The sequence below is a fragment of the Pristis pectinata genome, chromosome 5 (assembly GCF_009764475.1).
Source record: "Pristis pectinata isolate sPriPec2 chromosome 5, sPriPec2.1.pri, whole genome shotgun sequence".
Taxonomy (NCBI): domain Eukaryota; kingdom Metazoa; phylum Chordata; class Chondrichthyes; order Rhinopristiformes; family Pristidae; genus Pristis; species Pristis pectinata.
This window is the reverse complement of record NC_067409.1, coordinates 57982562-58007121: the sequence shown is the minus strand read 5'-3', so window position 1 is coordinate 58007121 and position 24560 is coordinate 57982562. Positions and strand designations below refer to the sequence as shown.

The 24560-nt window shown below is 39.3% G+C and overlaps 1 protein-coding gene across 5 annotated transcripts in view; it reads left to right on the top strand.

Annotated features, from left to right (window-relative positions):
• LOC127570362 (cytoplasmic dynein 1 intermediate chain 1) overlaps window positions 1-24560 on the top strand; it is a 155826-nt gene that overhangs the window by 54880 nt on the left and 76386 nt on the right. For all 5 annotated transcript variants that reach the window (XM_052015842.1, XM_052015841.1, XM_052015840.1 and 2 more), the window contains exons 7-8: window positions 11162-11248; window positions 23207-23369. In XM_052015842.1, coding sequence (XP_051871802.1) covers window positions 11162-11248; window positions 23207-23369 — 250 coding nt within the window. The remainder of the gene's footprint in view (window positions 1-11161; window positions 11249-23206; window positions 23370-24560) is intronic.

Here is a 24560-nt window from a genome sequence, read left to right as displayed (position 1 = left end):
TACCCTAATCAAATATCTCTTGAAAATCCAGATATATGACATTTGCTGGTTCCCCCTTATTCACTCTGCAAGTTATATCCTCAATTCTTATTGGCCTTGTTGAACACTATTTTCCTTGCATAAACAATGTTGACATTGCCATATTTCATTATAATTTTCAAAGTAGCTGGTTACCACTTCCTTAGTAATAGATTCTGGTTCATTTCTGTGTTTGGTTTCCAGCATCTGCAGAATTTTTGATTTTCTTCAAATTGTCTGTCTTGCTACAAATGCTTCTAATTGATATCTTTTCCTTGCTTGATGCCTTCCCATTCCGTTTTGATGTAAAAGTCCCATCTAAATTTATTTTTATCCAGTGATCCCAATCTCAGTTTCAGTGGAGCTCTTAATTGGAGAGATGGCTTTCTTTCTGTAGGGAGGTTTTCAAATGTACACCTGTTTTTTGGTACATGTTGAACATCTGTCCTCCAATCATTCTTGCTGTCCAACTCTGAACTGTGGAGATCTTCCAGCACGTGGATAAAGCTGCCTTGAAAGTTGAGTGATAACCATATTCTGCAGGTCTGCACAGAGATTGGAGGTAAAGGGATGGTCAACTGCGAGGGAAGGTAGCCAGTATATAGAAGTGAGAGGGATGGGTGAGGCTTGTATATCCCACCAGTCTGTCATTTCAAATGTGATTGGGAATTTTTTTTGGTATTCCTATATTTTCCATGTTGGTATGACTGCTGCAGATGAGGTAATCTGAATAACTGTTTTGGGAAGGAGTTGATTGTCCTCCAGGGCCAAGAATTTATCCCATTGGGGAGCCTGAGGCAGGACAATTCACTCATTGAGCATGGGATAAGAGATTACTGGGGTGTTTTGGGTATTTCTGGGATGCCTGATAAGATACCTGTGTTTGCCACTTCTATCTTGGCTCTGTGCGTGAGATTGCACATGCATGGTAAGAGGACTACAGTGCCCTGTGCACAAAAGGGAAAGACTAGTATTGTCTGGGTGGTTTTGCATCAGATTAAGACGCTGAAAAGGAATTGGCTGTGTTTAGTGATGAGCTCATGACTTGGCTTGGGAATGCCATTGAGTGGATTTGGTATCCCTGCTTAATGAGAGTGAAAAGTCAACACCTGAGAAAGTTGGCAGTAATTGTCTGAGGACATAGAATTTCCATTAGGGACAAATTAAATCAATTCAAAAATATTATTTTTTTAATGGAAAAACCTACCCCTACCAAACCTTCTCGAGGTGTTTGCCAAAGGTACTAATAGGGGACTGACATTCTATCACCTTCTGACTAGGGGGAATGTGGGGAAACAAAATTTTTGGTAGGAGTTTGTGAATTAAAGAAAACAATAACAAAGGGCCATATGTTATATATGGAGTATCAGATGTCACAGCAATACATTGATCGTAGAACGGTATTGCCAGGATCAGCTTTATTGGCTCACGTACAGGCTATTGAAAAAGAGTGTGGATAAATGTGAATTTTGCCATCAGCGATGTTGGTAATGGCAAAAAGCTTTTTAATGTAATAATATATGCATCTAGGAGTATCTAGCGACTGACATTGAACCATTCCTGGTGACATTTGCTTGAACCAATTTAAAAGTATTACCTGAATTGTACTATTGTGTGGCTAACATAATCCTTTTGATATTGCAATGCTCATATTTTGTACAAGAGAAAATTACTGGTTTCACATATCTCTGCTTAATCTATCCAGAAGTATGTAATTAATGTGTCACAGAGCATGGAACCCATACTTGGCAATTGCATGCCCACTGTGTGGGTAAAAATTGAACAACATAAGGTGGACACCAGTTTATTTTGATGACTCAGTCAAGTTCAAATTATCAGACATCAAGCCAAAGTGTAAGGTCACTTGATTAGAGCTCACTGTGCATGGTTGTGGTCACCAAGCCTGGGGGAAGAGCTGATCCATAAAGGGATTTTCTGGATAAAGAGACAGTCCAGAGGTGATCTTTCTGAATTTATGTGAGGGGAGGGGGAAGAAATCCAAAACGGTATTTTCAAATAGAAAAGAACAGGATAAGAGAGCATGTATAAGCCATGAACTGCAAGTATAAGGTAGATATTGGGAATATTTCTGCACAAACTGGAAAGGAGTGCCTGGGCTGTTGAAAATGTTTTAAGGGAAAAAAGTTTGAAGGAAGTGTAGTTATGAGAGTAAAGAGAATTGGTTTACAAAGAAAATAGAAAATGGGTATATCTAGCCTTTTTTTCTGGATTAGGAGCCTGTCACTAGGGGATTGCCACAGTTGTTCAGTTTTTAATCAGTGATGTAAAACTGTGTGCCAGTGTGAAAAATCATTAGAACAGCAGATAAACACTCAGGTCATCTGTGGAAAGAGAAACAGTTAACATTTCATGTCAGATACCCTTCATCAGACGGGTGGTGCTGTGAGTTGGGGAGGATGCAGGGATTGATGTGTGGAGAGGCCTGGGTGTTCTTGCACATAAATCACTGAAAGTTAATGTGCAGGTACTGGAAGAAATTAGGAAGGCAATTGTTATGTTGTTCTTCATTGCAAGGAATTTGATTACCAGGGTTAAAAAGGTCTTACTCCTGGTGAGACCACACTTGTAATATTATGCAGAGATCTGCTCTCACTTGAAATAAGAGAAAGCAACAAAAGATCAAAGTTTTGATTCCTTGTCAGGGAGTGGAGGGTTCTTCTGTTAGAAAAGATTGAACTTGTATATTATGCATTTGGAGAAGCATGGTCTACTTGGGGGCAGTCAGCATGGCTTTGTGCAGGGCAGGTCATGTCTGACTAATCTGAGTTTTTTTTTGAGGAGGTGACAAAGGTAATTGATGAAGGTAGACCAATGGATGTTGTAGACGTGGATTTTAGTAAGACATTTGACAAGGTCCTGCATGGTGGGTTCATCCAGAAATTTAGGATGCATGGGATCCAGGGTGACTTGGCTGATTGGATCCAAAATTGGCTAGCCCATAGAAGACAGAGGGTAGTGGTGGATGGGTCTATTCTGGATGGAGGTCTGTGAGTAGTGTTCCGCAGGGATCTGTACTGGGACCTCTGCTATTTTATGTATATGTATCCAGTATGAAAATTTGGGTGGGTGAGTAAGTTTGCAGATGACACAAAGGTTGGTTAGGAGATTGCCAAAGGATTCAGCAGGATGTAGGTTAATTGCAGATACGGGCAGAGAAATGGCAGATGGGAGATCCAACATAAAGGGAGAGTACAGTTAATGGCAGGATCCTTAACAGTGTTGATGAGCAGAGGGATCTTGGGGTTCAGGTACATGACTCTGTAAAAGTGGCTCACAGCTTGATAGGGTGGTAAAGAAGGCATATGGTATGCTTGCTTTAATTTGTCGAGGTACTGAGCTAAAGAGTTGGGAAGTTATGTTACAGTTTTATAAAACTCTGGTTAGGCCACATTTAGAGTATTGAGTTCAATTCTGGTCACCTCATTTTCGGAAGGATGTGGAGGCTTTGGAGAGGGTGCAGAGGAGGTTGACCAGGAAGCTGCCCTGTTTGGCAGATGTGCTGTGAGGAGAGGTTGGACAAGCTGGGACTGTTTTTTCTAGAGTGGCAGAGGCTGAGATTTGATAGAAGTTTATAAAATGATGCGTGGCATAGATAGAGTGGACAACCAGTATCTTTTTCTCAGGATTGAAATGTCTAGTACGAGAATGGCATGTATTTAAGGTGAGAGGGGGAAAGTACAAAGGAGATGTATGAGGCAAGTATTTTTGTTTTACAGAGTACTGGAGGTCTGGAATGTGCTGCCGGGGGTGGTAGTAGAGGCAGATAGCATAGGAGAGTTTAAGACTCCCTCTTAGATGCATGAATATGCAGAGAAAGGAGGGATATGGTCAATGTGTGGGGAAGAGGGATTAGATTAATTAGGAGTCATTGGTTTAATTAGTTCGACACAACATCATGGGCCAAAGGGCCTGTCCTGTGCTGTACTGTTCTATGTAGATTTGTGCCTTTTTAGAAGAAGAATAGTTGATGTCATTTGAAATTTACAAAATTCTTCCTGGACTTGATAGAGTAGGTGCACAGATAATGTTTCCCCTGACTAGAGTGCTTAGAATTAAGAGTCACAGCCTCACTAAGTGGTCAACCATTCAGGACTGAAATGAGAAGAAATTACTTCACCCAGAGGGTAGTACATCTTTGCAATCCTCTACTGCGGAGCTGTGTAGGCTTAGTAGTTGAGCATAAATTCAAAACAAATTGTTTTTTTTATATTAAGTGAATCCTGGGAAATGGGGTTAGTACATGTTGGTGGCATTGAGGTAAAGGATCACCCAGGATCTTGTTCAATGGTGGAGCAGGCACAAGGGTCAAATGTCCTATTCGTGCTTCACTTTCTTATGCTCACTTTAACATTTTTGTTTTGCATGTCCTTGAGTTGGCCTCTGCTGCTACAAGGTTTGCTGTTTTGATCAGCAATTGACCAACATTGCAGCCAGCTGCTATAGTTGACTGATCATTGGAGAAAGGGGGAAATCCTCCTGTGTCTTTCCTACCATTCTCATCTTTAATTGACCTGATTTTTGCCCCACTACTGTCAAGAACCCTTGATTGCAAACCTCTTACCTTGATGGGACAACCCACAAGATTTTTTTGTATATTTGACCTAACTCCTGAAATATGAAATGAAAAATTCGAAGTGCGTGAAGATGTATTTTTTTTAAAAATCACTCTCCTTCATGAATCTGCTGCAGATCCCCTGTATGTCACTAGTTTAGCATTTTTATGCACAATGCTCTTACCTGATCCTAGCAGTGATATTGTTTTTCCTGTGTGGTCGTCTTTTCTTGCCTAGTATTTTTAGAAAACTAGGTGGTCTCGTTGTGGTAAGCAATGGTTGGGGCATTTTTTGTACAGATGTTGAGAGGAGGGTTTGTTGATGTGTTACTGTGAATTGCCTCCTCTAGGCAGTTGGTTTTGTATAGATGCATTTTTATTTATACCAGAAATACAATCTCAGTATTCTTGGAATAATTCTAATTAACCCCTGTGAACTGCAGTAATGTTCAGTTCAATCTTTGTCTGCAGAAAAGGTATAAAGTTTCATTCACTTGCCTGGTAATAGTTTGTTATTAGCAGAAAAAAATGTTTATAGCTTTTTGCACTGCTAAATACCAGTGTACATTTTAAAAATTGATTTTGTTGCTCTGTTTAGAGTGCAGAGTTTAGGTAACCTTTTTCAGATAAGAATAGCTCTGGAACTGTCACAGGATGAAGACATCCTTGCAGCACAACTTTTAACTTCTAAGTATCTAACTAAAATTTAGCTTCATTTTGCTTGATTTTTCCATTCTGAAATCCTGTCTCTTGGAAATTTAGTGAGATCGTATTGGTAAGAAGAAATAAGATGGTTATATTTTGTTAAAAATAAACTACTTAAGTGAGGGGTAATTGAACAAGAAGTCTGACTCTGATTTATGATGTTGCACATTGCATTGATCAACCCAGTTAAGGAAATAAAGTTCTTTTGCAAATAAAGCAACCATTGGATGAGAAGAAGAGTTATTACCCATTTAGGAAACAACATATTTAACAATACATCTGATAATTCTGAAGTGCTTCTTTTATTTGTCCTGCTTCAATTGCTGTGGTAATGATTGAAAGCCCACAGGGGCAGTTTTTTTTAGGATGCCTTTTTAAGAATGTATTACATCATCTCACTACATGACCTTTCTCATGCCCTTACAGTGCCCCACAAACAATGCTCTTTGCAAATATTAGTTCCCATTGCCTGTATATTGGTTATAGTCAAAAACCAATGTACTGTATGCATGCTAAGCAATTAGTATACAAGTTAAGGTTCTGCCAATTAATGTTTCATCAACACTTAAATTGCTTATTTATTAAGTACTCACCTTTAAATTTAAGTAGATCACTCTGAGAGGTTTCCTCCCATTGATGGTGATGGTATAATCAGGGTGATTTATAAAATTCCATCCACTATCAATGGTTTTTTTTTAAAAATCCCCTAAAGCAGGATAAGGGAAAGCTGACCATTATCATAATACATTAAAACTAGTGTTGTGGAACAGGTGCTGCTTCTGGAAGGGCCAGAGCTTGTATGCAAAATTTGAAGGCATCAAATTTTGGTGGGATCAGGCAGGGGTAGGGAGTGGTATTGTGTAATGGGTGATTTTCTCCCCCCCCACCCCCTCCCCCCCATCTTCCCAATAACATTTTTTATTTGTTTTGAATCTTTTGGTATATTTTCCACAATCTTGAAGTGCACAATGAATATGCTTTTTCACAAATGGAAAAAATACAACTAATGTAATTTTATTAAAAATTACTCTCCAGTTAAGAATTGTTTTGAGATATTGAAAGTTGGTGTCTACTAATTCATCTCTGTTAGGTAATAATTAATTCTCTCCTCCTTTTGGCATTAAAAACCTTGATTACTGCATCTGTGAGCTCATAAGCATTGCACAGTGTATATGACATCATTCAGATCTCAACACTGTACACGATGGAAAATTGTGAGTCTGAATTTAATGTGTTTTCTTAGATCCTTTTGGATTTGCTTCTGAAAGCTGACATTGAGCAGAAGTTTTACTGAATATTCTGCTGCTAAAAATATTTTTAGAATACAATAGAGCAAGTGTTTTGTTTTGTGGCACATTTGGTATGACTTTCCTGTTACCCACTTGGTGTCATAGATGTTACTGGTTTGCAGTTTGCTGGATTAGTACCATTTGTATTGCAGCTCTGTAAACTGAGAAGTAATGGCTGGGTGACCTGATACCATCCATTGTAATTTATGGCCAACAAGGCTCTGAGAGTTCAACAAAGGATTGAAGTGGAGAGACTTGCTCCGGTAATCTAAAAATTACTTTAAGAATTTTTTCCCCAAATCACCCATTTTCTTTTGGCCAGATTTTTTTTTTCTTGATTGGTTTTACTGGTGTGAGTCCTGTTAGTATCAGAAGATAATTACAATCAGCACACCACTAATATTGTTATGTAAGGAAGGTGAAAAGATGGGCATTACCTTGTCCCTAATAATTCAGGACCAGGATAAACTGGAGGAGGAGCAGAAGAACAAATAAAAATGATCAGAGTCTGAACAATCTCAGCAGAGATTGCACAGAGTGGGTATAAGGAACTTTTTCTTTTTGAGGCACTGTTTGAGGAGCTCAACATGAAAGCAATTAGCCACCTCATAAACAAGTTGGACCACAATCTACCTTCTGATCTTGTCTGTAGCAATGACAATCCTTAATTTCTACACTGCTACGAGTCAGGCAGTAGAGATCTCTAACACAAACTAAGGAATTACAAGGACATGCATTCAACAGGACATGCTACCATTAAGTCAAATTCTACACTTAATTTTAACTGCTTGGGATCATAATGCTCTTGAGGAACCTGTCATTGTCATCAGCAAAAAATGATTAGTGTGCTAAATATGCTCATTGTGAAAACCAGCCAAGGATTCCACACCAAATCTTGGAGCATCAGGAAAATGTAGGTTAGGGATAAATTATTACTTTTAAAATCAACTTTAAAGTTCATTTTAGAATTTGCCATTCACTTACCTCTCCAGTTGTTCACCTCAGTCTCACTTGCAACATCTGTTGGTAGTTATTTTAGTGCCGTGTGGTTGGTCTAAGGGTTAAGACATTAACTGTGCTGTCCTTAACCTCGCCACAGCAGCTATGTTCCGGCAAATTACAGTCTAAATATAGATCAAAAAGAAAAGTAGGCTTAAAAAGTCCAAGTAACATGCTGCTCTAGAAAATCTCTTGCAGTGATGGGTTGCAATGCAACTGAAATGCAGTTATCAAATATTATCTTTTCTTCAGGTATAAGATATCATTTTATTTGTGGTAGCTGAGGAGTGAACAGAACTAATTTTAGAAATCAGCATTGAGGCCTTTAACATCTGCATGAAGCATGGTTTCCTGATTTTTCTGATATCCCATGGTACTACTTTTGGAGAGGTTTGGAATATTAATACAGTCCTTTAAAATTTGTATTAGTTTTTGACCTCGCTGTTGATTGTTCTAATACCTAAAATGCTCTGTTAAAACTCTGTGGCACAAAGTCATTAACCTTTTAGTTCAGCAAAACATTCTGCCCAGAAGCAAGCTGATTAACAAAAAAATTGGTGAGAACAGCATATGTAACGACTTGCTGGGTGATAGGTGATCAGGTTCACAATGTTTCTCAGGCAAATGTTTGCACAGGTTTCAATTAGAGATCTTGGGCTTGCAGCATAGATGTAGTAAGTCCTTGTAAAAAGCAAGGTATCTGTAGCAGTCATTAATAAGGCATTTTCATATGATTGAAAGATGCTATTTATTCCTTTATCATCTATTTATCTAGGATATGGGGAGCAAGATCACATTACAAAATGTTTATTGTGTTCTTAACCTTTTCAATGAAGTATATTTCATTATTGTTTTTGAGTTAATTCTGCAATTGCAATACATTAGAATTTATATCTTGCATTAGAAAGTTACTTTTCTTTGCATAGAGAAGCCTAGGAACAGGGCTAGACTTCAACCCCTCAAGCCTGTTTCAGTTTTTTTGATAAGATCAGTATCTTAACTCCATCCAGCTGCGTTGGCTCCATATTTTTATTTGCTTTTTTTTTCCCCTCGTCTAGCAAAAGAACCTATGTTATAAATTGAGCATGCATCCATGCTTTTTGGGAGAGTTCTACCCTTAAACAACCCTTTCTATCAAACAGTTTCCTAACTTTTCTGCTGAATCGTCAGGCTCTGATTTTTAAGGATATTTCTTTTGTCCTATGTTCTTTTGTCCATCCTCCCAATCAATAGGAAAGGTTTCATTTTTTTTCCCTGTATATTGTCATGCTTCATTTGTCCCACAAGGTTGTGGAAGATGGGTAGCTCAACTTGTCCATCTACTCCCTATAAACCATGACAGAATATGGAGGCAGCAGTTTGAAATGTACTATGAATACTCGGATTGTGGTTTGTGTGCATTCAGCAGGAACGTAGTTGAATTGACCATAGGCAATCCACAACGGCAATTTCATTAATCCCAGGATTCTATATTTCATTGCTATATCTATTCTGAAACTGGCTAACTTTTGACATTGAGAGAATGTGTGTTAAAGTAATGGAGAGGGTAAAGGACATTGTGATGCATGTTCATGAGCCTAAATTAATAGGGCTGCAGAAATGGGCTCTCATCAGAAGGAAAAGTGAATCGCCAACACTGTAACAAATGCGAGGGTGAATCTTCAGAGCGGAAGGGACTTTGAGACCACTTAATTGATACCTTCTCATGGGTTGAGCAGAAAATTGCAGCAGTTATTTAAAAGATCAAACTGATCAGTATTTTAGGTTGTATTGAGTAGGTTGAAGGAAACATCAATGTTCTACCACGATGAAGTTTTAAGTACTAATTTCTTGATGTGCAAGGATGGGCTTTCTTGGAATTGGGGGGTTGGGGGGGGGAGTTGGTGGTGGATATAGTAAGTGGCTTTAATTTATGATCTTGTTTATTAGCCAGAACAACTGATTTATTAGGCCAGATTTTGCTAAAAGGAAGATAACTAAACGACAGCAACATGTAATGAGAATGAGGTGCTACAAGAATGGCAAACCAGTGTGTACTGCTGACTTTGCACATACAGCACCTCACCCTTAATATCTGTGATCCTTGTAGATGGCATTCCTGTATTTATATATTATTTGTCCATTAAATGCACCACACAGCTGCCAGTCATTCTTCTTGTGCAGAGAGTCATCAATTCCACGTGGGGACACATTCTTTAAGATTGTGATTGTTTCATGAAAATGTTATTTTTAATTTTTTCTCATTTCACTTTTTCTCACATAATGGAATCTTTTGTCCTCCCTCTATCTCAGTTTCCATAATTGATTTGGCATTGAATTCCCATTGTAACTTGCCCTCTTTCTCAGTCACCATCTTTATCTTGCCCCTTTAGTCATGTTGGTTAAGAAGATGCACCATTTGTCCTGCTGTTCAGTGTTCTAGCTACTATTCTGATCCCTGACTATTCCCTCTGTGATGTCCAACCTTGCTCTTTGATCACTCCCAATACCCAGTTCCCTTTGCATAACACTTTCCATGCAGATGCAGAGGATGCAGCAGATCCTCCCCTCCAAATCCTCGGTTCCCAACAGCCAGTGCCCAAACATTCCTTTTGGGTAAAATTTACTTGTATGACTTACAATTTTAATGATAAATTTACTTCTCCCTATATGGGAGAGAACAATGACTGCATTGTTATCCATATCCATTCAATATGCAGACAATGTCGCATAAGCTTCAGGTTGCTCATTATTTTAAGTCTTGATTGCACTTTCACTGTGATGTCTTTGCTGTTCGATTCCTACTGTGGTGCAAGGGAAGCTAAAGAAACAATATTTCCTTCCTTTCAGTTAAACACTTCTAATAAATTTGCCCATTTCAGATTGTCATCACAGCATCTTTATTTTTTCCCCCATCACCTCCTCCCCCCCACTATACACATACACATACACATACACATACACATACACACACACACACACACACACACACACACACACACACACACACACACACACACACAGAGCCACAGCCCCACACACATAGCCACACACACATAGCCACAGACAGCAGGCACTGGTAATAGTTCTTCCATTGTCCTTCTAGATATTCTGCATCTAATTTTGCTCCATTACCCTGTCTCATTGTTTTACTTAGCACTATCATCCCTTTCTCATTTTAATCTCTCATTTAATTTCTTTTCCTTCCACCCTTTCATAGGCCTTCTGAGCTTTTGCCTGTCACCTTCCACCCACCTGGCCCCCACCCCAACCCTCCTGCTTCCTTGGCTTTAACCTTGGAGCCTTGTACTTCAGATCTAAAGCAACTCTCAGTCGTGACAACAGGTGCCCTAAAACATTAACTCTGCTTTAATGATTGAAGGCTTGGATTTTCCTTCTAAGCTTGTTCTGAAGTTGTCACTTAACTATAGGAACAAAGGTTAATAACTTGTGGTTATAACTTATGGTTAAACCTTCTACCTTTTGCTGCTTGATGTTACCTACAGATTCTGTTCTTGCATGTAAATGCAGAAAAATTAATGGCTGAAATGGAGGAAATGAACAGACCAATACGATAATTTTTCCCTTTTTCTTGCAGAAGATGAAGATGATGAGATGCCTGAACTGAATCTTGGAATTGAATCTGAGTTGGAGAACCAAGAGTCGAAAGCTGATAGTAAAGAAGGTAGATCATTATCATTTTTAATGTGTGTGAAAATCATTAGAGTCTACGTGGGCGGAAAGGTTCTTTTCGCCAAGCCATGCTTAATGTTGGAGAAGCAAAGGACTGCAGATGCTGGAATCTAGATGAAAATCACGATGATGCTGGAGGAACTCAGCAGGCCAGGCAGCATCCGTCGAGAGAAGCAGGCGGTGAAAGTTTCAGGTCAGGACTCTTCTTTTCAGGACTGAAGATAGGAAAAGGGGAAGCCCAATATATAGGAGGGAAAAGCAGAGCAGTGATAGGTGGACAAAAGAGTGGAGGCGGGATGGGCACAAGGTGGTGATGGGTAGATGCAGGTAAGAGACAGTGACAGGCAGGAGGAGAGAGCAGATCCACCGGGGGATGGGTCAAAGGTAAGGAGACAGGGGAAAAAAAAAATGACTCCTTTTTTTTTTACCCCTCCCCACCTCCCTTTTTTTTCTGTCCTTACCTTTGACCCATCGCCCAGTGGATCTGGGTCACCACCTTGTGCCCACCCCGCCACCTCTTTTGTCTACCTATCAGTGCTCTGCTTTTCCTTCCTATATATTGGGCTTCCCCTTTTCCTATTTTCAGTCCTGAAGAAGGGTCCTGACCCGAAACATTGACCGCCTGCTTATCTCCACGGATGCCGCCTGGCCTGCTGAGTTCCTCCAGCATCATAGTGTTTTTCATGCTTAATGCTGAATGACAAAGTTTCTGCCTAAAGTATCAGAATTGATTTTGGGGATAGATGGCCAACGAGGTTCCAACATGGTGAAATCTTAACTCTGTCTTTCCACAGGTGCTGTATGAGTATTACAACATTTTCTGTTTAATGTCATTATGTCAAGTGGTAGTTTATGATTTTAGACTCTTGCCCTTTGCAAATCAGAATCGTCTGGGCAGATATCAATAACAGTCACGTTATAAATATTTTTAATCCACAATTTCAGCAATTTATCACTGTTGCTAAGTATTTCCTTTAACAATTGTAAGAGTTTATATACTTGGAACATGCACAATATAAAGTCGAAAAAAATTAAACTGACCACCTTTTAAGAGGGTACGTTTTGAGCCATTATGTGTGCTGATATTTTCCAATTTGGAAGAACTTTGAATTTATCATATTGGCTCTTTATATTTATGACATCAAAACTGTGGCAATATATAAGATAAGATTTCTTTATTAGTCACTTGTACATCGAAACACACAGTAAAATGCATCTTTTGCGTAGAGTGTTCTGGGGGCAGCCTGCAAGTGTCGCCACACTGCTGGTGCTAACATAACATGCCCACAACTTCCTAGCCCGTACGTCTTTGGAATGTGGGAGGAAACCGGAGCACCTGGAGGAAACCCACAGAGACACAGGGAGAACGTACAAACTCCTTACAGACAGTGGCCAGAACTGAACCCAGGTGGCTGGCGCTGTAATAGCATTACGCTAACTGTTATTTCCATCCCTGCAGATGTCACAATTTTCATAAGACATAATTTAGTTAGAATCATAAATTTTCCATTTAAAATTTTAAAGAAATCACTGTAGTGGTACGGGAGGTAATACATAGGTAATACACGCTGCCCTCAGCTACTTGCTTTGAGATAATGATGGTGTGCCACATTTTAAAAGTTTGAAGCAAATTCTATACCTACAGTATATCCTACTTTAGAGAATAGTTAACAGTTAACTATATTGGTGCAAAGTTAATGTCATACCTGTGTCAAACCAGGTAAGATTTGCTAGGTTTCCTTTAAGGGTTTTACTGAATTAGTCAGCTGTAAGTATAATTTCATATCAGGAGGATTGAGCATAATTTGCAGGATTCTTTCGAAATTTTAAATTTAAACTTGTAATCAGTATTTTTCTAGCATGATAATAAAATCATTCCACCATAATGTCCAAGGTGTCAATTCATTTGGCAGTTAAAAAGCACTTAATAGATACTTGTCAGATTGGCAAATATTATCAAAAAAAACAATGTTGAGCATGGAAGATATGATCTTTAGGATAACATAATTGATCATCATTTCTGCAAAACTTTTCAACAAACTTAAAAATTAAATCTTCCATGATTAACATAAAATGACATGTAGTGATAGTGAGATACAATGTAGAAAAAGTAAGCATTTTCATTCAAAACCTTAGATTTGAAGAAATAAATGGTTAAGTGTTTGCCATGGTTTTGTATGATCATTATGCAGCACAGATTTTTGTCTATTTGAAGGACTTCCTTCATGTCAGTGCAGAACAAAATATTCTGGTGATAGATGGGTTTCAGTGTAAATGTCATCTGTGCTGGGAATCATCTGTCTTAAGGTCTAGATTGAGTTCATAGCCCTTTTAAAATGTTAACTGCTGTATTTAACACCATCTGGCAGGGGAGGGCACTGTATGATAACTATATCAGTACTGTACTACCATTTTTAAAAAAAGTCTAACCTGAGCAGTAGTGCATTTTTGTTATGAAAGAACCACAGAATCTGAGTAAGAAATCAAATCTTGTTATGAGAGCACAAGCAAAGAAGAAAATTAGCAGCTGCAATGTCACCATTGACCACATTATGATCAAATTCTAGTGATAAATAAGTTTCCACAAAAATTGAAATGTATACATGTATTGGCTGGGTTAGCTGAAATGGTTTGAAGAGTCTTTTTGACAACTAGAAACTTGAATAAAGCACTCTGTCTTCAATGTTGTTGGTTATGGAGATTCAGATGTCTTCTTTTGTATGGAAATGAAAGCACATTTTGTTTTTGGGATGTGGGCATTTCTGGTGAGGTCTACAGTTATTCCTAAACTTGCCTTAAGAAGGTGGTGTATTCCTCTTAAAGGATGAATGTTCTGGCAGTGGTTAGAGTGGGTGAAAAGAATTTATGTGAACAGATCATTTAGTTTTTACAGATCTTAAAATTGATGCAGGAACTACTGTGACTTGTGGAGCAGATTTCTCGAATATTGGATAATGGTACAGAGCATAGTGAGGTCAGTGATACTTGAGATAAAGCATTGAAGGGGACTGAGATCGAGAGAATAGCAGAGGGAGTCGAGGAATCATGCGTTCCAATAATGTAGACTACTGGGATGACAGCATTATCTGTTTGTTCATGTGTTTTGTGAACGAAAATGGCTTCTGCTGACCTATGCCTATTGTAGATGTTTGTTTAAACTACTAGGGGGAAGAAAACACTAGTTAAAATGCAAAACTAGCCATTTACCCGTGTTGTTTACTATAGAATAGAAAGAAAGGAAGATTTGCCAATGTTTGGCATTCTAAAATAAGTCAGTCTCAACGATTGGGTGGATAGGGGAGAAACAGATTTATGTGAAGGGATCTGTAGTTACAATCATTGGTAGAGGTGCAGCAATCTGGTGGGGTTGGCATTGTGTTTGCAAGAAGATTAAGTGAAGGGAACGTGATAGTAGAATTTGAACCTTCCGTCTTTTGATTCGAGGGCAAATGTACTTGCACTGCAATAAGTTCACATAATTGCATTTGGCATCTCGTATCCCAGGTTCCCTGTAATATACTGTATTATAACGCTTAAGAACACAAGTAAAACCAGCAGATGTAGGCTCTCTGGCTCTTTGAGCCTGCTCCGCTATTCATCAAGATCATGGCTGGTCGTTTACCTCAGCTCTATTTTCCAGAGATCTATCAATCTCTGTTTTGAATGACAGCCCTCTGGGGTAGAGAATTCCAAATATTCACCACCCTTTGAGTGAAGAAATTTTCCTTATCTCGGTACAAATGACCTACTCCTTATTCTCAATCTGTGTCCTCCAGTCCTAGGCTCCTCAGTCAGGGGGATACGTCACCCATGCATCTGCCCTGCAAAACCCTTTACACAATTATTGCACTAAAACTTACAATACTGTTAATGTAACTTGTAAAACTGATCAATATTATAGGAGCTGTTCCTGTAGAATGTAAATGTTTATGTAAAGATGTAATTGTGTATGTGTTTGATGGGAAAATGGGAAGTATTAACTCACTGCTTCACTATTTCCTGAAGGATCAGGATAGCCGGAGCTTATGGATAGAATTTTTTTTTGAGGCTAAGTTGGTTTGTATTTCTGTTCTAATGCATTTTTTTTATTATTAACATAATAAATTGAATACTGTGGGTATGCCAAATGCTTGCACTAGTTGTAGGCATGTTCAGCACATTACTAGAGTTCCATTTAACACCAAAGAGGAATTGGATAATCATTGTGTTCCAAAGAGCTAAATGTTCCCAAGAAAATATGGCTTTGTCACATAGTGGTTTGGTTGCTACATGGTGGCCTATCTTGTTCTTTGGAGTGCCTCAGTAGCATACTTTGATCAGCCATTTGTGCATCTGCTAGCTTCTCTAGAAGAAGTAAGGGACAGTCATGGAACTGAGATCAAAGTACGTTTAACAGTACTAGTTACCAAAGAAGAAAATTATGGAAGATTGCACAAACAACATAGACATTGGAGATTGTAGTAACAGTGATGAAGTATTTTAACAAGAGTCATGTCTCCATGCAGCATTTTTGCAAAAGGTTTATTTTCTTTTGACTTGTCAAATGTCAAAAATTCACTGGCATTTTGTAAGTAATTTTAAATAATTTAAGCTTGGAACCACAAACAATAACTAGTTATATAATTATGGAATATGTTTAGCTGTAAAATAGTCCATTGCTCACAATTTACAAAAAAGAATGTATATTAAGATGATTAGAGGGAATGTGATTTATTTGGGTGACATTTCCAGTTATAATAGACATTAGGTTGAAAGCTCTTGGAAAATTCATTCTTAAAGCAGCTGTTACATCTATTAGAAGTGTCGCAAATGAAAATGTTATCAGCCAGTTTAAAAATACTTAAATGCCATTATTAGTTGTTAGTAACCTAAAGTTGAATAACCCAAGAATCATTTTATTTAAAATGTACTGAAAAATTTAATAATTTTATGCAAAAACCCGCAATAACACATTTGAAACCCTTGTGCAGCATTTCTGCAAAGTTATTGGATGATTTTTACCAAGCAGTTAAATATGTATACTTTGGTACTTGAACATGCAAGTCCTGCACAGAGCACTACAGTCTGATATTTAATTTGGTTCCAGAGAAAAAGCAATTCATTCAAGTGCTGTATTCCAATTAAAATAGCAACTTACCACCACACTATTCCATAGCTGTACAGTTGGTCAGAGGATTAAGTTGCATTTTATGACCATAGGCATGCATTCAAAATGCTAAACACTTCACATCTTAAATATAATTTAAAAATGAATACCAACTTTTAAAAATTGTATTGACGTTGCCAGGAAAATAAACTGCTTTCTTTTTATCCTCAATTTGCATGAGTCAATTCACTATTTTAAAATTTCAGATGCCCACTGCATTTTACAATTAGAAAATGAGTAGAGCAAGTCTGACTTTTCTCAGTACGAGTAAATATTCTGTGGCACATATGGGGAATATGCTGACTGTTTAATCAGTCACTGATGTCCATGTTAACAGTTTCCTCTGTTCTTCTATTTTGGTGTGCTTTTCTCTTCTTATCCATTTTCTTTTCTCTCAACTTTTTGTTATTTTCAGTTTTGAGTTTCTCACTCTCCCTTTGTGATGAATGACATGGCAATGTGTGCTAGGGAAAAGATGTGCCCAGGTTATATGTTGAATGAGGGTTTGGAAATAACTGTTGCCCAGAGTAGTTTCCTAATATTTCTCCCAAGTATTTCTGCCTTCCCACTATTCTTTGAGCTACTGTGTTGTCCACAGTTACACCTCATTATCCCATCCCTTCCTAGAACCTCGTAGTTGATATCTTGCTTTGGGATCATTAACCTTCAATCTTCTTCCATAGGTGATTGTATTCATCCTGCTGCTGTCTTGATCCACCAACCCTACCTGTCTTCCAGGAGGCTGTGTTGGGTGGGGGTGGGCGGGGGTGCAGGTTGGCAGTTAATCCTTTGGAAACTGGAATAAAGCTGAGAGTACTGAAATATCCATTTCTTTCTGTGTCTCCCTTTTACTCTGCTTGTAGGAAATTAGAAGTTGTAACATTGGTTAACCCGGTTTTCCCTCTGACAGATGGAGATAGACTACAGATTCATCTTTTCTGGGGATATGAAACGAAACAAGTGATGGCAAATCATCCGCCTTTTAGACATCATGCCCCATTTTCCATTACACAGTCTAAAACAAAAGGAAAATAAAGCATTTGTGAAAGAGGCAGTGATATCACTGCCTCTCATTTTACAGACAACCCCACTTCTGAAGTTGGATTTTAAGGCTATTAATATGAATCACTATATATTTCTTCCTTCTCATTTTCTGCCATGTTCTCTTGTTTTCCCAATCTCCTCTTGTTCCTGTTCAATCCCTCTATTCTTCATTCTCCTCTGTCACATTCCTCCCTTCCTCTCCTCTACTTTGTTCTTTTGAATTCTTTTTCACCTCTATTGCTGTTTCATTTATATGAGGGAGTCCAGCTCTAAGAACTGTATACCATATGATATGACGTTTGATATAATTTGGTACCAGCCACTGCTGTTTACTGAGTGTTGACTGCTTTCAACAAAGGATGCTTTGTTGTTAGCTCCCAGCACATCCCTTGCTTCAGGAAGACAAAAGAGCCTACAGACACTGCATTGGTGCTGGGTTTGGGATGTTGCTGCTTGAAGTTCCAGGGCAGTGATCAAGTGTGAATTAATAGACAACAGGATAGAGTAGTAGTGAAGGCAGACAGTGGACGCGGTGGATATGTTGGTGAGCTTGTTTCAGTCATTTGTCCTACACTTGCAGTGAATGGAGATATTCCTTAGAGGGAACGATATTCTGAAGTCCTAGAGCAATGTGGATAAGCCCTTAAAGTGGAAAGAGTTGTCGTTGTTAGTAGTAAAGCCTGTGACTTTGTTGAGTCTGTGTCAAGTTCATATCTCAGGAGCCACCTCTCAGTGAAGGCAGACATGGAAGATGAAACTTGCTCTTGCCTTGCTGCACCTGCACTGCCTTTGGTCAATTGAGGAAAAGGATGTTTGAAGATCAAGACATCAAACTTGGCACAAAACTCAAGATCACTGACCTCTTTTAGATTTGGGCCACCTTGAGCAGGTGCCTTAATACTTTGTGAAGATGCTGTCCATGCAAAATTCTCCAAATCTACTGGCAGGGTAAGTGAACCTATGCCAGTGTCCTCTCCCAGGCCAACACCTGCAGGTAGAACAGTAGTGAGGTATATGGGCCCTAATTACACTTGGGCAGGTCACATCAATCAGAATCAGGTTTATTATCACTGACATATGTTGTGGAATTTGTTGTTTTGCAGCTGCAGTGCAAGACAGAAAAATTACTAAGTTACAAAAATAAATAGTGCAAAAGAGGAATAATGAGGTAGTGTTCATGGACTGTTTAAAAAATCTAATGGCGGAGGGGAAGGAGTTGTTCCTGAAATGTTGAGTGTTGGTCTTCAGGCTCCTGTACCTCCTCCCTGATGGTAGTAACGTGAGGAGGGCATGGCCCGGGTGGTGAGGGTCCTTAATGAGGTATGCTGCTGCCTTGAGGCACCTCCTCTTGAAGATGTCCTTGATGGCGGGATGGGTTGTGCCTGTGATAGAGCTGGCTGCGTCTACAACCTTCTGCAGCCTCTTTCGATCCTGCACATTGGAGCCTCCATACCAGGTGGTTATGGAACCAGTCAGAATGCTCTCCACCGTACATCTGTAGAAATTTGTAAGGGTCTTTAGTGACATACCAAATTCCCTCAAACTTCTAATGAAGTAAAGCCACTGGCATGCCTTCTTCGTGATTGCATCAATGTGTTGGGCCCAAGATAGATCCTCTGAGACATTGACACCCAGGAACTTGAAGCGGTTCACCCTTTCCACCACTGACCCCTCAATGGAGACTTGTATGTGTTCTCCCGACTTCCTCTTCCTGAAGTCCATTATCAATTCCTTGGTCTTGCTGACGTTGAGTGCGAGGTGGTTGTTGCACTCAACGTCAACAAGACCAAGGAATTGACCATTCAACTAGCTAATCTCTCTCACTCCTCATTGCCATCTGAGATTCTACCTACAACAGTGGTGTCATTGGCGACCTTGTATGATTCCTGAAACAGACAAACTATTCTAAGCTCTCTCAAGGAAAGAGATTATCAGGCAGACAGAGGAAAAGATTCAAAATTGTTTTTGAAGTCTCTGGTAAAAGTGTAGCAGTCCAACTGAGAATCCCTGGCCCAAGATTACTCAAAGTAGAGTAGTGCATTTCAGAATGGTATTAGAAATCACGAGTCCATGGATCAGAAACCTGCAAAAACCCAGCATAAATGGCAGGAGTGCACGGCCTCACAAATCATCCACTTGCTGCATCAGGCACTGCCTACACCATCTGTGGTGAAGTCTGTAGGTCGTGCATTGGCCTTACCGGTTAGCTCCAAACCCTCAAGACCAGACTGGAAGCAAGTCATTCTTGATTTTGAGGGGCCACACAGGCAGATGACTGGGTTTGACGGAAAACCAAAAGGTTATGCGAATACTTTAGGTGGTGAGGTTGCAAGTTGTGTGGGTGTGAAGGATGAAGGGCCTTTTCATGGCTGTAATGAGAGTCATTTGACCCAAGAATACCTTTCTCAGGTGCAATAATTGTCACAGAATACAGCGTATATTGCATGGAGGTGCATGTCTCTAAGAAAGGGCCTAGTGGCAAAGACAATGGTTCCCATTTGCCTCAGAAGAAAAAGGAGAAAATTATGGATATGGCACATAGGATACTATTTGGGCTGAAATTGGGTGGTGAAGAGTGGAAATGGGTATAATGACAATGCATTTAAACCTATTTTATTAATTGAGAACATCATGATAAGCATCCTTTTTGATACTGGAGTTCTAAATTACAAGTCAGAGTGTTTATCAGAAATATATTGGACATTTTCTGTAGAGAAGGAGCAAAATGATCTCATCATAGAAATGTACAGCATAGAAATGGGCCCCTTTGGCCTTCCATGATGCCTATCTATGCTAATTCTGTTTGTCCACATTAGGCCCTTCTCCCTCTTTGCCTTTCCTGTCCAAGTCCCTGCCGAAATGCCTTTTAAATGGGTACCAATGAAGAAGAACTCACCAAGTTGTGGGGAAAATAAACTACTGGGTTGTTAGTAGACTTAAGAGTCCACTTGCCTATTGTGGATATATGTCAGGAGTGTGCATTGATCGACCACTGACGTGGATTGGATAAAGTCACTCAGATTGAGGGACTGTGTTTTTGAGAGAATTGTAGCATTAGGCCCTCAAGAAATTCAGGAGCCACTTGTAGTTCAGGGTGCAATGGCCCTATTCAAATAAAGCACTGATCCAGCTGGGAAGGTGAGGGAAAACTTGAGAGTACAGCACAGATGGGCAACTCTTCAGAAGGGCAGGTGTAATGACCAATGTATGCGTAACACCGCAGCAGCACCGTGGCAATTCCATTTGATGTTGGTATAACTGAAGTGGAACGTCAAGCCTTGGCTAAAAGGTAAGATGAGCAGGTCATGCACCAGTGATTATAGAACTAAGATGGCACAATGCTGGAGTGAGGGGAGCAGGGGGAGAGCTTGTACAACCCAGATGGATTGCACCTCAACAGAGTTGGGACTAATCTCCTATCAGGCGCTACACTGGTGTTGTCTGGGGAGGTTGAAACTAATTTAGCAAGGGGATGCATGTGGGAAAGTAGCATTGAAAAGGTGCAAAAAATGATTAGGAGAGATGAATAAGACCAGAAATAGAAAGGGTTTTTAAATATAAGGTACAAGAAGATGCAACATAGATTTACAGTGCACATGTGTAAACCCAAGGAGCATATTAAATGAAGTTGGTGAGCTGGAGGCATAATTAGCAATGTGGGATTGTAATGGTGCAAGTATAACAGAGATCTGGGGCAAATTTGCAGGTAAATTGCAGAAATGTGCAGAAGCTATCGAGTAATAAGGGGGAACTTAATTATAGATTGGAATTGCAGTTACATAAGAGGCAAAGAGATGGAGTTTCTGGTTCAACAAGAAAGACAGCACTGCTAGACTTGGTTCTTGGCTATGAACCAGGTTCAGTGGAGCAAGGATCAGTGGGGGAATATTTATAAGTTCAGAAGAAGTAAATAAACAATTAGGTTCTTTAAAAAATGCAAGCCGATGGCAGTAGTTCTTGGAAACTCTAACCAGTGGAAGTCAATATATAATTGGCATAGTCTGAGTTTCTACCAGTGAGCTAAGCTCTCTTAATCAATCCAATTTTATATGGAACATCATAGTGGAGTGAGTGGTGGTTCTAAGCATAACTCTGATATGCAGTATGATTTCTACAATGAGCAGGATCTATGTTTTTAGTGTACTGTTATGGACTCAGTGAAAGTCCCTTTAAGATAGAGAGTGTGTGTGTATGTGTGTGTGGGGCGTGCTTACGTCAATAGAAGATAAAGGACGTAATGACGTTGTTGAAGAAGTTAGAAGAAGAAAGAGAGAGAGAGAAGGGAGAGAGACACCAGCCTGCTTGTTTTCTCTATCGATGGATGAGAAACAATAACTGTGTTTGCCACTGAAATCCATGTATGGAAGTTGGAAGTAATCCGGTGGAGTTCACTTTGTTGCTGACCTGTAGAAGGAAACAGGTATTTGTATGTGGACGACCACGGTTTGGATGCTTTTCGGGGTGAGGAAGTCACTACCGAGTAAACACTGAAGTGTCGTTTGGGTTCCATCGTGGAACATTTGGATTTCGTATGTACTCTCTCTAAGTTTTTCTACATCTACATCTTATCTTCAGACAACGGTGGTTGTTGAAGAAGCCCTTGCTCATGTTTCACCTTATGGCTTGCGGAACTGAACTTTAAGAACCATTCAGGAACTGGGAGTTTTGGACTTTGTCACACACACACACGACGAGTTTAGTTTTGGGGTTAACGTTCGAGGTTTAACATTCTTGAATTCTAACATACTAACATTTTTTTTTAACTTTTATTTTACGTATTATCATAAGTAGTGATTAATAAAATAGTTTTAAACACTGAATCATGCTCAGTGTGTTTCTTTTGTTGCTGGTTTGTGACAGTACAATTTCCTCAAAGTCCAATTTTTTTTTCTTTTTTTTGAAGGTTATCCAAGAGTTTTGCACTGATTGAAAGTTTTCATTACATGTTATTTTTGTCTTTTGTCCAGATTGATTCTTCTGGCTCCACACAGACTTGTCTGAATATTTGTAAAATTTTAAGCGTCTAAATTAAAGGTTTCACGTAAAAGAATTTGGTTTTTAGCTATTGCTGGTCCTGTAATCCAAGTAAATACCAATCAACACCCTTAACTGGTTTTTAGACAACACCAGCTGTTTCTGCATTAGTCTTTCTCAGGTTATTGTTCTGAACCTTTTGAACAAATATAGACGAAAGACTGCATTGTTGAACTGTAGCTGCAATTTTGTAGAGGTCAGAAAATATATTGTGCAATGTATGTTTTTAACAGGAGTAATTGCATGCAAGCATTTAATTTTTGCAATCCACTTTGCAATCACTGTAAGGAGTTTGTATGTTCTCCCATGTCTGCGTGGGTTTCCTCCGGGTGCTCCGGTTTCCTCCCACATTGCAAAGACGTACGGGTAGGTTAATTTGGGTTTAAAATGGGCGGCGTGGACTTGTTGGGCTGGAAGGGCCTGTTACCATGCTGTAAATAAAATTTAAAAAAAAATTTAATTATTGGTAACTGTAATACTAAAAAAAACTAACAGATCTCTGGTCAATTTTTACAGGTGCCGTTGTGCATTGTAACTAATCATTCCCAGATCTCAAAGATTAGGAATTATCTGTATAAAAACTGATCCATTTTGGAAGAAGCAGGCTGGGATTAGTTGCTATTAATATATAGTGCTTTTAATGTCTGCCAAATTGTAATAATCAAGAAGTCAGTTGTTTGTCCTTTCATTCAATGTTATTGTGATTTTTATTCCTGTTTTTTAAAGCTTCTCCAAGGGAACTCACTGAAGCGGAGAAGCAACAAATTCTTCATTCTGAGGAATTTTTGATTTTCTTTGACCATAACATACGTATTATAGAACGTGCTCTTGCTGAAGATTCCAGCCTCTTTTTTGACTATGGTGGCAAAGAATTGGATGAAAAAGAAGGGTATGTTTTATTTTTAAATCACTTCACTGTTCCTCAGATAAATAAAACAAAAGCAACGTGGCTGATACCAGTGTTATAGGGGCAACTGTCAGTATATAAAGTATGCTGTCTCTGATGCAAATTAGTGACTGAATTATTTATCAAATTAGAAATTTTGAATTATTTTAAAGCATCAGTGGCTCAAAGAAATAGATATTTCTGGGTTAAAATAGTGAGTTCTTGGATCATTTGTAGTGTCAACAAAAAATGCTGATGCACAAAGGATTTTTCCTGTAGTTACATTATTTATAGGAACAAATGTAAAGCCCTGGATTTTGTTTATTCTTGCACATAGGAATGATTGTGAGCAGTCAAAATCTCATTCCTCTTGCATTAGTTAAAACTGCCCACAAAAATAGCATGAAAATGCTATTTAATGAACTTCTGATAAATGTGTCGAAAGGTGCAGTAGAAACATAGAAAAAACTACAGCACAATTCAGGCCCTTCAGCCCACAAAGCTGTCCTGAACATGTCCCTACCCTAGAAATTACTAGGCTTACCCATAGCCCTCTATTTTTCTCAGCTCCATGTACCTATCCAACGGTCTCTTAAATGACCCTGTCGTATCCGCCTCCACCACCGTTGCCAGCAGCCCATTCCACGCACTCACCACTCTCTGAGTAAAAAAAAACTTACCCCTGACATCTCCTCTATACCTACTCCCCAGCACCTTAAACCTATGTCCTCTTGTGGCCACCACTTCAGCCCTGGGGAAAAGCCTCTGACTATCTACCCGATCAATACCTCTCATCATCTTATATACCTCTATCAGGTCCCCCGTCATCCTCCATCGTTCCAAGGAGAAAAGGCCGAGTTCCCTCAACTTGCTTTAAATTTAATTTTAAATTTTATTTACAGCGTGGTAACAGGCCCTTCCGGTCCAGTGAGTCCGCGCCGCCCATTTTAAACCCAAATTAACTTACCCATATGTCTTTTTGCAATGTGGGAGGAAACCGGAGCACCCGGAGGAAACCCACGCAGACACGGGAGAACGTACAAACTCCTTACAGACAGCGACGGGAATCGAACCCCGTTTGCTGGCGCTGTAATAGCGGTGTGCTAACCGCTACGCTACTGTGCCACATGCTCTGCGTTCCAGGCAGCATCCTTGTAAATCTCCTCTGCACCCTTTCTATGGCTTCCACATCCT